The sequence below is a fragment of the Quercus suber genome, unplaced genomic scaffold (assembly GCF_002906115.3).
Source record: "Quercus suber isolate HL8 unplaced genomic scaffold, Cork oak 2.0 scaffold_287, whole genome shotgun sequence".
Lineage (NCBI taxonomy): Eukaryota > Viridiplantae > Streptophyta > Magnoliopsida > Fagales > Fagaceae > Quercus > Quercus suber.
The window spans coordinates 831,724-848,487 of record NW_027069743.1 but is presented as its reverse complement, the minus strand read 5'-3'; the positions used below and the strand labels follow the sequence as shown (position 1 = coordinate 848,487).

The 16,764-nt window shown below is 31.0% G+C and overlaps 1 protein-coding gene across 1 annotated transcript; it reads left to right on the top strand.

The window, feature by feature from the left end:
* The first annotated feature begins 9,907 nt into the window (after window positions 1-9,907).
* On the top strand, window positions 9,908-10,805 carry LOC112004225 (ribonuclease 1). The gene is made up of 3 exons (XM_024036456.1): window positions 9,908-10,141; window positions 10,246-10,453; window positions 10,549-10,805. The coding sequence occupies exons 1-3, from the start codon at window positions 9,908-9,910 to the stop codon at window positions 10,803-10,805; spliced, it is 699 nt and encodes a 232-aa protein (XP_023892224.1).
* Window positions 10,806-16,764: the final 5,959 nt, after the last annotated feature.

Here is a 16,764-nt window from a genome sequence, read left to right as displayed (position 1 = left end):
AAAAAAAAAAAAAAAAGAATGGCAATTGTCTCACATTGCTTAAGAGAGTGTGTTATGTGTAGCATAACTTGCCACACCCTCCCTTAAAAGTTACCATGGCTTTTGAGTGGAGTTGTGGTGTGCTTTTATATTAGAATCTCTTTTTCTATCCCTTTTGTGTGTGTGTTTGTTTCTCGAAAAAAATATAAGAATACAAAAAAAAGGACAAGACATTAATTTAGGGAACATGTCTCGTAGAAAGAATATTTCATTGTGTTTGACATTGGTGTAACTCTATTCTTTATAAAAATTAAAAGAGTCTTCAAACGATATAACGATCGTTCTCTTGTGACTCTAAACTGACTTGGCGGCAGAAATCTAAGTGGGCAAGTTTGCACTCTGTTGCAAAAAAGAAACAGAACATGGGGCAAACTGCAAAGCGGGAAAAAAAAAAACAAAACAAAACAAAACAAAAGCAAATATCTACAAACATTTTGATAGAAAACCCTAAAACCCAAAACAAAAACGAATCAAATCTAAACCTATCCAACAAAAAAAACTCAATTAAAAGGGGAAAGAATGTGTCGGCGCCAATTCCTACCACCGTCAGTAGCCTTGCCATAGAAGAAAAGTCTATCGGAACTGGCGGTGGTAGGAAGCCGGACTGACCTTGGTGGCAGCGACATTCACGAACACTATTTCTGTATCCTTCTCAATCATTCTGTGTTTTAAAAGCCTGAAACAAAAAACAAATCAAACCTAAACCTAGCCAACAGGAAAAACTCAATTGAAAGGAACATTTCATACCCAAATCTAAAAAAATTTACCAGTGTTGATGGGCCATAGATTTTTTCCGGTCGTCTAATTCTGCCTCTTTCTTTGTTTCTTTCTCCGTGTCTCAGGCCTCATCGCCTCTCTCTATTTATATCTCCGTGTACATCGTATTTCTCTCATGGCGCCGTACGAACTGTCTCTCTTTGTGATTATATCTTTCTCAAGCCCTTCGTCTGTACTTTTACCACTCTGCTCTCTTCCTTTTTATTCATACAGCAAGCAAGGCTTTTTTTTTTTTAATAAATTTATGCAGTTAATTTTTATATTTATAATGAGAGGCTTTTAAACGTTGTAGCGTTACCAAGAAAATGATACACCGTACGAATTTTTTAAGATTAAATCTACACGTGTCAACATTTTAAGGGGGCTTTTTTGCTTACGTGTCAGCACCTGGTAAAAGCTTCTGCTATTATATATAGTATTAGATCCCATTCACTTTAAGTTTTGCCTCCAAAATAATCCTCTCTTAGATAATTATGTGATAGAGCATAAATAATGTTTTTGTTTTTGTTTTTGTTCTTGTTCTTTTTTTTTTTTTTCTTTTTTTTCTTTTTTTGTTGTAACTATAATGTTGTAGGTTGTGCTATCAAAATTAAAATTAACATTGAAGAAGAAAAAGATTAGGAACAAATATTCTATTTTAAGACATTGGTTAATTAAAACATTTTAATTACGTTTAATTTTATCTTTAGACACTTTTTTTTTTTTGGGTGAAAATTTAGATTGTCATTTCTTTTGTGAGAACTGGATTCACCTTACAAGTTGTAAATAAGTTACAACAGATACTCAAACCGAAAACATCTATGTTTTAGTTTTGCTGTAATTAGTTTTTTAGATAAGGAATTTGGCTTGGATGATTGATAAGTGTTTTTTTATTTGACATTCTTAATGTTGAAAAAACCAAGACCGATGCTTATGACTTTTTCAATTAGGACAACGATGCAATTTGTTTTTATAAATTAAGTGTAAATTAGATGTGAGAAGAATTAATGGTAGGTTTCGTGAAGCTTCTTTTTTTTTTTTTTTTTTTTTGACATTTAGAAAAATAATTTGATTGTCATATTTTTCACGATCACTATCATAATGTTGTTTATTTTTTTCCAATCTATGTATATAATCTTTGCAACCAATTATTTCATTGAAATGAGTTAAGCTGGTGCATACACAATAGTTATGGAAATAACACATACAAAGAGAAAATGAATAAATATTTTACATTTATTTAAGGAGATTCAACATGTCCTTCTTTGACCTCTCCCTTGCACACATATTTAACTCAATATTTGCTTCAATGTATATTAGCTTATTAATCACCACAATTAAAAATAAAAATAAAAAAGTCTCTCTCATTTTTTATGTGAGATAAAAATTTCACTAACTCTTTAATTTCCATATTAACTCTCATATCTTTTTATTTATGTTGTCATATAAATTCATTTTAATTAAATAATATAAAAATGCTTCACAAATTGTCTGGGCATACATTAAAAATTAAGAAAATATATTCTCAATATTGCTTGAAGATAGTTTAATCATTATGATGGCTTGAGTGTTGTGTGTGTATATATATATATATATATACAAGATAGAATTTCTAATGTAGCCTAATCTAAGTGTATATGTGTGTGAAACTCTTTCCTGAAGACTTGAACTTCGACCCTTATCTCCCACACCCCACAAGCACTTATACTTGTGGAGTGACCATCGCACCAAGAGTGTGCGGTAGTTGAGTATATAAATATATTTTCAGCCTTTATTTTGAATTGAAATTAATGATTATCGTTCATTTTCAAGTGATTGTACCTTTAAAATAAAGTGAAATATATCAATTTTGTTAAATTATCTACGCATGAGTTAATGACTAGTTTAAACAAGAACTCAATCTCCCAAGACCAAATAGTTTCTCATCTCTATGTTTGTTGATCATTCATTTTCCTCTTTGTAACCTAGGAAAGGAAGAAACACTATATTGATGACTAATAAAATACTTTCTAAAGACTTGGTGATAAATATTTTGCTATGGCGGCCAGCGATGTCTTTATTACGATTCAAGGGTGTCTGTAAATCATGGTATGTCCTCATTACTGGCCAAAACTTCATCAATAAACACCTTCTCCATAACCAAACCACTTTTCCAATAGGGCTCTTGTGATAATCTTTTCTAAGACACTTTTCCAATTTATACTACTCCATCTTCTTCAAAGAAAAATTTATATTAGCTCATATGTTTGCCATTCTTTTGGCTGTTCCTCAGACGTCCTGTGCAAACTACCACTACATATATATGGTTTTTTTTTTTTTTTTTTTACATGAACCCTTTTTAGAAAATCTATTTCTTGTGTGCATTTAGCATTGACTTAAAAAGTTAGCTTTTTTACTATTTAGCTTATTTTTGGTACTATTCATAAGTCACATTACATTTTTTGGTACTATTCATAAATTTCACTGCACTATTTCAACTACATTTTAATTTTATTTACAGTACCTTCAACAAAAATTTTCAACTTCAGCTAAATAAACTCTTTCCAAACGAACTATAGTTGTTTGCTTGTGAATTTGAGATTTGCAGTGTAGACTCGTAAGGATAATCAACAAAGGTGACAAGACTCTTCTATCCTAGAAACAACGTGTAGGAATTATTTGTCTAACTACATCGGGTAAAGCGTAAATGGCACGATTTGTCTCAAGATAGTGATTTGGTCCACGCATTATCTCCACCACCTTTTTTGGTAAAATCATATTGTATAATTTTCAAAGAAAATTTAGGTAATATCTCTCATTTATTTCTAATAATTTGTGAATGAAGTCAAAGCAGTAGTTGGAGTGAAAGCCCTACTCTTTGCTAGGGATATTATTGGTGCCTCTTCCATTATCATAGAAGGTGATTCTGAAGTAACTTTCAAGCCTTTGATATGTGAAAGATATTTCGTTTGCTTCCTTTGGTCATCTTATCGATGAAGCTAAATTGATGTTAGGATCCTATTATAAAGATTTTTTTTCCCATACTAGGAAACAAGAAAATTTCATTGCTCACAACCATGCTAGATATACTAGTGACTTTTAGATGTAGAGGGATGATTTTTCTCCCACATATCCAAGCTGTAATTTTAGCCGATTTGGCTAGTCATGCCTTAAAAGAATTTGCAGGCTTCTTCTCAAAAAAGAAAATGGGAAAAATGCTCATACACTCCCTAAACTTTGAGCTAGTGGACATAACATCCCTTAAACTTTTATTTCGGTCAATTTACTCCATAATTTTACATGACTGTCAAATCAACACCTCTGTTAATATCCGTTAAAATCACAAACACATAAAATCTTACAATTTCCTTCTATGAATTTTCTTATTTTAAAATCGTTATATGATAATCTCATTATCAATGTGACAAGCTACATCTCTTCAAAAATTTAGTTAAAAAAAAATTTTCTTAGAATTTTTCATTTTATTTGTAAGGATCTAATATATTGTTAAGGGAGCAAAGATTCACTACAAACTTAGTTGTAACCTAAGACTACAACTCTCACTAAACAAATTAACATTACTTCATATTTTAAAAATCTAACCATTGAATTACATGTTCTCTATGTTCTTAAAACACATGTCAAATTTCATACTAATCGGATGATATTTACTATTAGATCCATAAACTTATTTTTATGTATAATTTAAACTATAAAAACTTGAAATTTAAACATTTGATTGACAACATAGTTATTGATCTTTAATCTTTTTAAAATTTTACAAGTATGAAGGATATAAGAAGAAAACGTAATTAAATGATGAATTTGTTAAAATTCATATCTAATAAAAAAATGTTGAATAGAGTTGTAATTTTAATCTACAACCAAACTTATTGCCAAATTTTGTCCAAAGTTTAATTATGGTGGGCCTAAAAAAAATTTAGGGCAATCAAAAGTTCTTTTTTTAAAATAAAAAAATCATAAATTTTAAAATTTGTACATAATACACATATATATATATGTGTGTGTGTGTGTGTGTGTGTGTGTGTGTGTATGTATGTATATATTTAGGTTAGGGTAGTCCTGTGACCACCCTAATTCTATGTCATAGAGAAATGTTCATGCATCCGTGCCTAGTAATATTTTAAACTATCTTTGTCATAGGACATACACGAAAGGGGTGCTTTCATGGTAGGCAAGTCATAGTGATAAATGCAATCAATGCATTTTATCATTTGATATAAGCAATGAGTTATTTCTAACAACTCTACCAGATAATAGTGCGTTCTCTATCACCATTATAGTCAAAGAAGGTTTTTCTTGTTAAATGAATTGGTTTCTCTAGTTATTTTATAGAAGATATAGAATGGTCGGAGAGTTTTTTTTCATATATGGTCGTTGCTAGAATTTGGTGTTAGGGAGGCATGGACTAAGCTATTCACTGTTGGACCTTTTATGGGAATTGAAAAACCATTAGGATTTTTGATCAAATTATTTTTCTAAATGTCAAAAAAAAAAAAAAAAAAAAAGAAGCTTCACGAAACCTACCATTAATTCTTCTCACATCTAATTTACACTTAATTTATAAAAACAAATTGCATCGTTGTCCTAATTGAAAAAGTCATAAGCATCGGTCTTGGTTTTTTCAACATTAAGAATGTCAAATAAAAAAACACTTATCAATCATCCAAGCCAAATTCCTTATCTAAAAAACTAATTACAGCAAAACTAAAACATAGATGTTTTCGGTTTGAGTATCTGTTGTAACTTATTTACAACTTGTAAGGTGAATCCAGTTCTCACAAAAGAAATGACAATCTAAATTTTCACCCAAAAAAAAAAAAGTGTCTAAAGATAAAATTAAACGTAATTAAAATGTTTTAATTAACCAATGTCTTAAAATAGAATATTTGTTCCTAATCTTTTTCTTCTTCAATGTTAATTTTAATTTTGATAGCACAACCTACAACATTATAGTTACAACAAAAAAAGAAAAAAAAGAAAAAAAAAAAAAAGAACAAGAACAAAAACAAAAACAAAAACATTATTTATGCTCTATCACATAATTATCTAAGAGAGGATTATTTTGGAGGCAAAACTTAAAGTGAATGGGATCTAATACTATATATAATAGCAGAAGCTTTTACCAGGTGCTGACACGTAAGCAAAAAAGCCCCCTTAAAATGTTGACACGTGTAGATTTAATCTTAAAAAATTCGTACGGTGTATCATTTTCTTGGTAACGCTACAACGTTTAAAAGCCTCTCATTATAAATATAAAAATTAACTGCATAAATTTATTAAAAAAAAAAAAGCCTTGCTTGCTGTATGAATAAAAAGGAAGAGAGCAGAGTGGTAAAAGTACAGACGAAGGGCTTGAGAAAGATATAATCACAAAGAGAGACAGTTCGTACGGCGCCATGAGAGAAATACGATGTACACGGAGATATAAATAGAGAGAGGCGATGAGGCCTGAGACACGGAGAAAGAAACAAAGAAAGAGGCAGAATTAGACGACCGGAAAAAATCTATGGCCCATCAACACTGGTAAATTTTTTTAGATTTGGGTATGAAATGTTCCTTTCAATTGAGTTTTTCCTGTTGGCTAGGTTTAGGTTTGATTTGTTTTTTGTTTCAGGCTTTTAAAACACAGAATGATTGAGAAGGATACAGAAATAGTGTTCGTGAATGTCGCTGCCACCAAGGTCAGTCCGGCTTCCTACCACCGCCAGTTCCGATAGACTTTTCTTCTATGGCAAGGCTACTGACGGTGGTAGGAATTGGCGCCGACACATTCTTTCCCCTTTTAATTGAGTTTTTTTTGTTGGATAGGTTTAGATTTGATTCGTTTTTGTTTTGGGTTTTAGGGTTTTCTATCAAAATGTTTGTAGATATTTGCTTTTGTTTTGTTTTGTTTTGTTTTTTTTTTTCCCGCTTTGCAGTTTGCCCCATGTTCTGTTTCTTTTTTGCAACAGAGTGCAAACTTGCCCACTTAGATTTCTGCCGCCAAGTCAGTTTAGAGTCACAAGAGAACGATCGTTATATCGTTTGAAGACTCTTTTAATTTTTATAAAGAATAGAGTTACACCAATGTCAAACACAATGAAATATTCTTTCTACGAGACATGTTCCCTAAATTAATGTCTTGTCCTTTTTTTTGTATTCTTATATTTTTTTCGAGAAACAAACACACACACAAAAGGGATAGAAAAAGAGATTCTAATATAAAAGCACACCACAACTCCACTCAAAAGCCATGGTAACTTTTAAGGGAGGGTGTGGCAAGTTATGCTACACATAACACACTCTCTTAAGCAATGTGAGACAATTGCCATTCTTTTTTTTTTTTTTTTTGGAGAAACAAACACGCACACAAGGGAGAGGAAAAGATAAATTAATGTCTTGTCCTAAATACAACATCTCTAGATAAATGCTAAGATTTTGGGGGAGGGGATCAATATACTAACATCTACCAAAAGGCAATGGTTCGTATTACCATGTCAATGAAAATGAAGATTGGTGTCAAATTGTCAATGAATAGTGTCATAAGGCACACAAAAGGACCATTGAAAAAGAGGAAAATGTTGTCTTTTTTTGAAGGTAACACAAATAAGCAAGTATATTCAAGATGCTCTAGATATAGATATTTCCTTCCTTCATTATTAAGATATTATTGGAAATAGTAGACCATATTGATTTGGGAACTTTTTTTTTATTTTGGGAGAAAATATTGATTCAAGAATTTAATAGTTTGCTTGGATTGAAAGAGAAGGGAGGAGAAATAGATTAGAGTTGGCCGGCAATTAAGATAAATTCAGCCAACTCTTTTCTACTCTCTCCCTTAATCCAAACAAGCCATAGTATTCAACAAGATATTAGTCTTTAAGATAATTCTTGATATTGCTGCTTTTTTTTCCACAAAAAAATTGAAGAATAATGAGGTCCAAAACTATATATATCTTCATCTCCAATAGCTGGCCATGAATTGAATACTCAAGGTCGTATATCCTCTAAAGGATTAGACAATTAAAAATAAAAATAAAAAAGCTAATCAAAAGGACATAGAAAACCTCGCAAACTAGTAAACAGGTTTTATTTGGGCTTGATTATATATTAAAAAAAAAGTTTTATTTGGGCTTTAATTTTTTTTTTTTTTTTTACACCAATACTACCATCACTTTCACACTATAGTTAAAAGAATAGGCATGGACCTTTGGGCCTGCAATGTTGTATTTAGACCATTATCCTCACTTCACAACATAATTATGAAAAATATTGGGCTCTCACCTTTGGGCTCCAATGCATCAAGAATTATATCGTATAAAATAGATCAATTGCCTTGAAAGGAAGTCAACGAAAACAATCGCCAAAAAGAATCCTATAAACACAATAGACAAAACAGAAAAAGAATATGATTTTTATAATCCTGACATTATTTTCATCTCTTCAGATGTTTAGTCAAATGAAATTTCTTCAATATAAATCTGATTTTTATGAGAGAAGTTGGAAAAGAATATGAGTTTTTCCCACTTCAATATTCTACAATATCTTGATTAAGACACTGTTAATTTTTGGATAGGTAAATAGTGAGGGAAAAGGAAGAGGTGCGATTCGAACCATATACATATGGTACTACAAAGAATATCGTTATCATTAAATTATCATTTTCAATGTTCCTTATAAGAAAGAGATTAGGCAACCATGAAGGTTTTCGCTAGATTCAAGGGCATGGATATCATGTGCTTGTAATTATACAGTAAGTTGTATGTTGCCTAAAATGGAGCTACAATGACGTGTAATATATTCAATAATTAGAAATTTACAAGGCCACCCCACTTTTTAGTTTTCACAAGATTTTTATTTTAATTTTTGAAACATTCGTAAGATTAATTCGAGCCAAATTAAAGCAAAGCCAATTCATATACAATTTCCCCTAAACAATCATAGGCTTGCTTCATTTATAAGCATAAGGGAGTCCAACCATAATGTTTTTCAAGACAAGAGTATGGTATCACAAAATTAACTATATTATCTTTATAATTAATGTTTCAATATTTTTATAATAAAATTATAATAGCTGCTTACATTTTCCTTATTTTAGCACTCTCCATGAATCCGCTATATTTGTTTATAAAACTGACAGAAAGATAATCTCAAACTAAAGATATAAAGATTACTTACAAAAACAAAAACAAAAAACAAAAAAAAATGAACTAAAGACATAAAGACATAAGTGGTGCCACATATTTTGAAATTTAAAATCAATACTCATCCTTTATTATGAACCCTCTATCCAGGAAATTAGAGGTAGCAATCTGCATTTCTTTTGCATATGATTGCTTCTTAAAATTCCATTTTCTTTTCCTTGGAAATTTCTTAACTCTCACGATTACCCATTTTCAAATGAATCTAAACCAAAATTTTGGTGTTGAGATAAATGTGTGTGCACCTAATTCATGCCAGAAGTCCATGTAGGCACATGAAGGCACTCTCTTAGCATGCACACCTTTAATTCTTATCTTTTAAGTTATTGGCACATCATATATGTGAGGGATAGGAATTTATTTTTATGTATCACAAGTGAGCAGATTCCTAATTGATACGGAGAGTACAATTTTAATTATCAAGTACCTTGGGAAGAAAGGGTTATGTTAAAAGCATTAAATGTGATATAACATGCCATGCATAATACAATCATGCAACAGGTTCCTTTAACACCTTACCTTGATTCTCAAAAAAAAATAAAAATAGAAATAAAATCAAAAACACATTACCTATAATTTTTCCTTTTATACATCTATATTCACATGTTGTTTAAACTATTAAAAAAATTCATAGCACCATGGAATATATAACTTGGTGATATTATTTCTTCATAAACTGGTAGGGATTTGGAACCTTATTAGTAGTAGAGTATAGTAATAAGGATTATTGCATGGTCTCATTATATACAATATTATCAGCATTTTTTTCATGCATATGTTCATTTGCCGTATTTAGTAAAAAATTTCAATTGTAAAAATATTACAAACATTTAATGCATTAGAGTGGTAGAAGATGCTATATAATCCCAACTCTTTATGTATTATTGTTATAACTTTGTAAGATTGTGTGGTGCATGTAAGGGAGCAAAATGAAATTGCTTTTGTCTTTGTGGTTGGTTTTTGTGATTGGGATTGTTGATGGTGAGGTAGATTATGATTATTTTTACCTTGTGTTGCAATGGCCGGGATCCTACTGCAACACAGGTAAAGTAACATGCTATGATGATGCCTGGGAATATCGATTCACCCTTCATGGGATGTGGCCCCAAAAGGATGGGCAAGGGGTCTCATGTCCTGGAAGTCCTGACTTTCATTTCAATGAGGTATTAAAGACTATATTTTTGTCATAAAACAATCATTTTAGTACTAGCAACCATTATTAGTTTTATTTGGCTTAGGAATTTCTTATACTTCACATAACCTGCAGGTGCAAAGCGGTTCGAATAACCTCCTAGGTAGAATGGACCGTTGGTGGCCAAGTTTCAATGCAGCACACAAAAGAAGCAATAAACCTTTTTGGAATACCGAATGGAAAAAGCATGGCACATGCACTTCCTTCACTCAATCTGAGTACTTTGAAAAGGCTATTTCTAGAGCAGAATATCTTAACCTATACCTTATATTGTTTAAAGCAGGTTTGCATATTTATTATAATGTTGAATTGTGTTTAAAAAATTATTATAGATTGTATATTTTTCCCTTAATAATTTATGGTGCTTTTCTTAAACAGGAATTCGGCCTGGCATGCAAACTTATACCAGTGAAATCAAGAACGAAATTGAAATGACGTTCAACTTGAAGCCAAGGATTCAATGCAATGAGGACCAATATGGAACCGTACAACTTTACGAAATAACATTTTGTGTGGACAAAACTGGAACACAATTTCTGAATTGTACTTACAGTGCTGCCTGTAATCGAGAACCAATCGTATTTCCCAGAACCTATTATCAGTCAACAGCACAGCAGTGTTCCTATAGAAGTTAAGATTTAGTCTACGTAATTATATTTGGATATGTCACCTTCTTTTTTCTTTTCTTTTTCTTTTTTTGAGAAAGCAATACTCGTATTTTATTAATAAAACGCTAATGCTTCAATTCGATTGTGTTATTTTCCATACAAATATAACAGTACTAGTATTGTCACGTTAACATAGACTTAACATGTATTATACCATTGCTTGTGTACCATTGCTTCTTTGTCACGTTGCACCTACAATAATAAATCAATAGCTTAAATTAAAAAAAAAAAAAAAAATCACTTTTAATATCTTACACCAACACAATTGTATGGTGCAAGTTACTCGGTTTTGATGAGGTGTGAGATTTTTACAACACCCAGTATATACCCTCATCTCACATAAATAAGAGTCATGTACTATTGAGTCCCCCCTGCCACGTCAACATGCATCGCAGCAAGTTATACTCTGTTGATTGTTGATAACTTAAAGGAAGAACTATTACGGTATAACCCATTTTCAGATACAAAAGTGGTCTCCAATTTGAGGTCTGGTGAGTACTTGAAGCACTTGGTTGAATGAATCAGGTGGAGAATTAACGCTGGCTAAAGCATATTTTTCATTTCCTAATGCTGAGTGATACATTGGCAATGAGCCAATGAAAAGTTTTTTTTTTTTTTTTTAATTATTTTGGATAAGTTTGTTTTAAAGACATAAATTAATAGGATAGTGTCCTATTTTATAAGCATTTAAGTGGAGTTTGAGATATATTTTTACTAGGTTGTTTCCAAATTTTGTCTCTGCTAAACTTAGGATCTAGAGATAATTTCGAACTACATAAAAGTCTAATCCAAAAAGAAGAGAATCATGTTATAGATAATATAGATTACATTAAAAGTGTTCTTTAGTAGCCAATTATGTTTTAAATAATTTTTTAATCAATTAGAGTAGTGATATAATAAATAGAAAGAGAAGAAAAATCACTTTTCTCCTTGTGTGGCCCTTAACACAAAGCTAGGCACAAACGAGAGGAAATGAGGATCTTTCCTCTGTGCCTGTGGTTACAAAAGGAAACCCGCGTTGAAAAGGGAAATCCAAGACCTAAGAGTATTTAAGGCTCTCAAAACATGATTAGTCCCCAAAAAATAAAAAAGAGTTCAAGACGGACAAGATTTCTTCAATAATGTGCAGGATTAACTAGTGGGAAGGGGAGGAAGAGCATGTCTCAGGATCAATGACATTTGAGTTCAGCTATTCAAACCAAAACCTTATTTATTCGACTTTCATACGACGACAAGCCAGCTGAGCAATGAGCAGGACGGGGCTCAACCAATAGAGCGTCATCCATATCCAAATTATCTACCTAAATATTCAGAATATCTTGTTGGTAAAACTGTTTTATACCAATGCATTTTCATAAAATTTTATGCTCTCTATATCGATTAAGAATACATTCAACATGTGATGTAATAAGATATATTGCATAGATATCTCATCGATCACATCTTTGCTGTGTCTGTAACTTTGAAAAACCTAATGTTAATATCAAAATTTTCACACTTTTTGCCTTGAGGTTTTGTGAATGAAGCCTATAGGTTTAAAAAAGAAAAAAGAAAAAAAAGAGAGAGAGAGAGAGAGGTAGCACCTAGGCCCCAGGATAGCCCAAATATATTGAAGAAAATAGAAAATGCCCACAAAAAGTCTTTTGCTAAATAACATTGAGTATGAGAATAAGTGGGCCCATGAGTGACCCAAGACCCTTGCATAAGGGAATGATGCGAAATGGGCTCAAGATGCCCAACCCATTTGTATAAAGGAGTTAGAAGAAAAAGAATAAAGGAGGAAAATATGCCGCGAAAGGAGAAAATTCTCAGATATTAAAGGTTGCAGAATATCCAACAGGTAAATTAGTACAGAATGAGATAATTCCTAAGTTTCAAGCTGCAGAACAAGATCCAATGGGTAAGCATGGTAGGCGAATAGGTTCACCCAATCTGTATCCTAGACATAATGAGAAGGTTTAACTTGTCATTATCGAGATTTAGGGAGGTGTGGTTTGGTGGAGGAGAAGAAGATCCTAGTTGTGGTGATCTACCACAACTCTTTAGAAGTTACTTTTGCTAGGATAAGCACTCATACCAAAAAAAGAAAAATTTGTGGATTATCATGAGATGCATGTCAAAGGGTTGGTTCATGCCAAGCCAAAAAGCATTAATGGTCTTCCACCATTTATGCTAAATAGAAACAAACTATAAACCCACCAAAAAAACCCAAAGAATTCTTTCATTGTAATCCAAAAGAGAGAAAAAATGAGTCAACAAATAGAGGGAAAAAGAATGATATAATATAATAAATAAGAGAAAAGGTTGAGAATTTGCACCCAATAGTGTTCTTGCACCTTTCGGTAGAATACATCTAGTGAGAGAGATTACCGCAGAATAGTAGTATTGACATGTACTACTAGGAAGCTTCCTCTCTCCCATGAGACACATCTCTCTTAAGTTTCTCAATATTCATCTTTATATGTGCAATCTGATTCACATTCCAAACCTCATGGCTCTATTCCTACTCTAGGCAATAAGACAATGTGAGTTGGAGTTGAAATCTTTTTTTTTTTTTTCCTACAAAATGTATTTTATACATATATGTGTTAATGCGTATAAGTGTAAGTGTGTGTGTGTGTAGATATATATGAGAATATATATGCTAACATGTAGTAAAATAATATTTTCTTGATGAATACTTTCTTTGAGATTTAGTATTTTTTGTGAAGGACTTATAATAGTAGAGAAAGCGAATTAATGATCAATCTGCAAAAAGTGGAGAACAATCCATTCTATGGAGTAAATCTCATTAAATAGTTGAATAATGTTCCTTCTACAGAAAGTGGAGAACAACCCCTTCAATGAGAGTAGAATAAGCCCATTTCATAGCAGCACTCCTTGGACTGGACTAAATGTTTATGCCTAGATTGACAACGACAAAAAAAGGGGACCCTTAGGCTTGACTTCATTCTTAGAAAAAGCCTAGACTAAAAAATGTCTAATAGATGTAAGACACATGGCTAGGTGTAAATAGTGAAAAAATGACCCTCAACACCTAATAATGGCAATTTGGTTATCACCATTTCTGCACATTGTTAAACAAGAATCATGGCATAACTTGTAGTTGAGGTAGAAATAAAGTCATAAAGGTGTGTATCCAATCCATCAATCCAATGAAATCAGTCCAATCGAACCCAATGCCTAGACATGGCAAAACATGTCAGAATTTTCTGACCCGACCTAAAAAATACCTAACCTGAACCTGATTTTTTTTACCCGAATCAAAAATAAGTTGATTGTGACCCGACCTGAGACTCGATTCGATCTCAAACCATTTTAAAAAAAAAAAATTTTGGTAAAAATAAAATAAAATTTAGACAATATTGGTTTAATTGTTTGTTGTGAGCTTTAAGAAAACAATTGAGAAATTTACATAACTATAAGCAAATTAATTAAAAAATGATTAAGCATTCTGTAATGAGTAAAAAATTTTAGATATCAAATAGCAAAGTACATGCCAAGATAATCTGATTACAGTAGAATTAAAAATATAAATTTAAAATTGTAGATATGTGTGAGAAACATTCACAAGTGTGAAAATAGTAAAGCCAAATTATCAAATTAGTATAAATTATGAATGCTTAGACCTATTTTTTAACAATTTTTATCCAAAATAGATGGCTTTTCAAAATAAATTATGATATTTCCTAGAGTGTGTGTTACTTAACAATGATATGATATTCATAAAAGAGACTATGTCTAAATAAGTAAACAATGAAACTTTAATGTATATCTCAAATTGAAATAAAGTGTCAACCACAATTGATAATAGATTATAAAATTAACTTTCATAATTGCAAATTTCTTACATGTTTTTATTATTTGTCAAATGAGTTATCAAATAAATCATTTGTAATTTTGTTTTATATTTTGGGATGTTGATATTATGTAGAAATAAAACTTGTGTATTTGTTTTACTAATCATTATATTATTTTGTTTTAGATAGCAATGTTAGGATTTGTGTATAATTTTAAAATTATTGAATAAGTATTAATAAGTTTAACTGAGTTCATTCTTGATATAAGTGATGAATCCAAAGTAATGCATTTTACATCAAGCAATTTGTTGCATAACTTTCTAAATAGCAAATACATGTTGTTTTCTTTATTAAAAAAAAAAAAATAAATAAAAAATTCATGTGAAAAATACAGGTCGACCTGACTTGACTCGCAACCCGATTAACTTGAACTTATTTGACTCGTAACCTGATTGACCCGACCTACCCGTTTAGCCATGTCTACTGATGCCTCAAGTTGGTGGATTGAGATTTTATTTTGATTCTTGAATTGAATGGAGTTCGGATATAAAGTTTATTTAATTATCCTTATTTTATTTTATTTTTGGTTTGATTTATTTTGTATTTAATGAATTAATTTAATGAATTTGGAAATTTGTAATATAATTAAGATATATTATGTGAATTATAGTAATGATTTAAAAAATAATTAAATGATTAATAAAAGTCTAATTTTTTTATAATGCATGAAACATGTAAGTCCAACCCATGGCTCAACTCATGAATCCAACCAAACCCATGTAGCTGAGGTTAGGTTGATTTCTACACATGTCATGAATTGGGCTAGATTGTGAATTTTTCATCCTAAAGAGCTTGGATTGGGTTGAAAAAGCTCTTTAACCCAACTTCCCTAATAGAAATCACATCCATATGTATGACGTAATTAATTAGTATACATGGTTTTCAAACTTGGATTAGATTATATGGTTTGACTTGGTTAATTAACTGGGAACCTCTCACCAATACTGTTCTTTTAACCTTAAGAATTGTTCTAAAAAAAAAAGGCAAAGACCTATTTGAACTGGAGTTGAACAACAACTGTTTGAAAACCATGGCTGGTTCTCACGATTTAGTTAAACAACAAGCTTAGAGCACCTAATCGCCATTGTTGAAGTTTCAACAATGCAATGGCGGAGCCAAAAATTTATATTTGGGGGGGGGGGGGACATAAAATTAGACAATTAATTATTTCTCTTAGTGCTTGATAAACTTTGTATTTTTATTTTAAATTTATCAATTATGTTTTTACTAACCATGGATAAATGTTAGTAAAGAAATTCTTATAAAATTTAGAATATTTCGTTATTAATGTAAAAAGAATGGGAGTGTGTTAATTTTTTAAACCTCAAAGGTTATAAGTATTTTTTTCCCTTCAAGTTTCGGGTGAAGTCGAATTCCCCCAATATATATATTTAACATTTTTGTTAGAGCTAAATAGTCTTTATTTTTTAATAAAAAATAAAAAAAATTACGCATGTCTATGTCTAAATTATTTGAAGTCATGCCCAAGCCCATTTGGTTACCCAATATATTTTATTTTATTTTAATGAAACCCAATATTATTAAAAAAAAAAAAAACAAAAAGAAAAAAAAATAGAAGCTTGAACAAAGGCCGCCATTACATTTTGTGTAAGACCCAATAAAAAGGTTAAGAGCTCAGACTCATTCGGCCACTCCCCATGAAATTTTATTAAAAAAAAAAAAAAAAAAAAAAAAAAAAAAAAAAAAAAAACACTAGAAGGGCCTAGAAGAGTGGAACATTCGTTTGTCCGCCCCATTTAAAAATAAAGCCGAAAAGTATATGTTGTGGTTGACTGTTAGGCATTGAGCGATCTTGAGGGCAAAAGGCCAAAAAACGCATAAAGAACAAGAGAGAGAGAAAGAAAGAAAATTAAGAATAAACATTGAATATATATATATATATATATAGAGAGAGAGAGAGAGAGAGAGAGAGAGAGCATAACGCCATTGCGCTTTTTTGTAGTGGCGGAGCCACATTGAGACTGAAGCCCCCCAAAAATATTTGAAAAAAAAAAAACTAGTCTCTCTCTCTATATATATATATATTAGGTTATTTTTAAAAAAAA

Bases quoted from the DNA above. Each gene is read 5' to 3' on its own strand.
- LOC112004225 (XM_024036456.1), top strand. From the start codon at position 9,908: ATGAAATTGCTTTTGTCTTTGTGGTTGGTTTTTGTGATTGGGATTGTT. The intron at 10,142-10,245 runs GTATTAAAGACT...CATAACCTGCAG, and splicing joins CTGACTTTCATTTCAATGAG to GTGCAAAGCGGTTCGAATAA. The intron at 10,454-10,548 runs GTTTGCATATTT...TTTCTTAAACAG, and splicing joins CCTTATATTGTTTAAAGCAG to GAATTCGGCCTGGCATGCAA.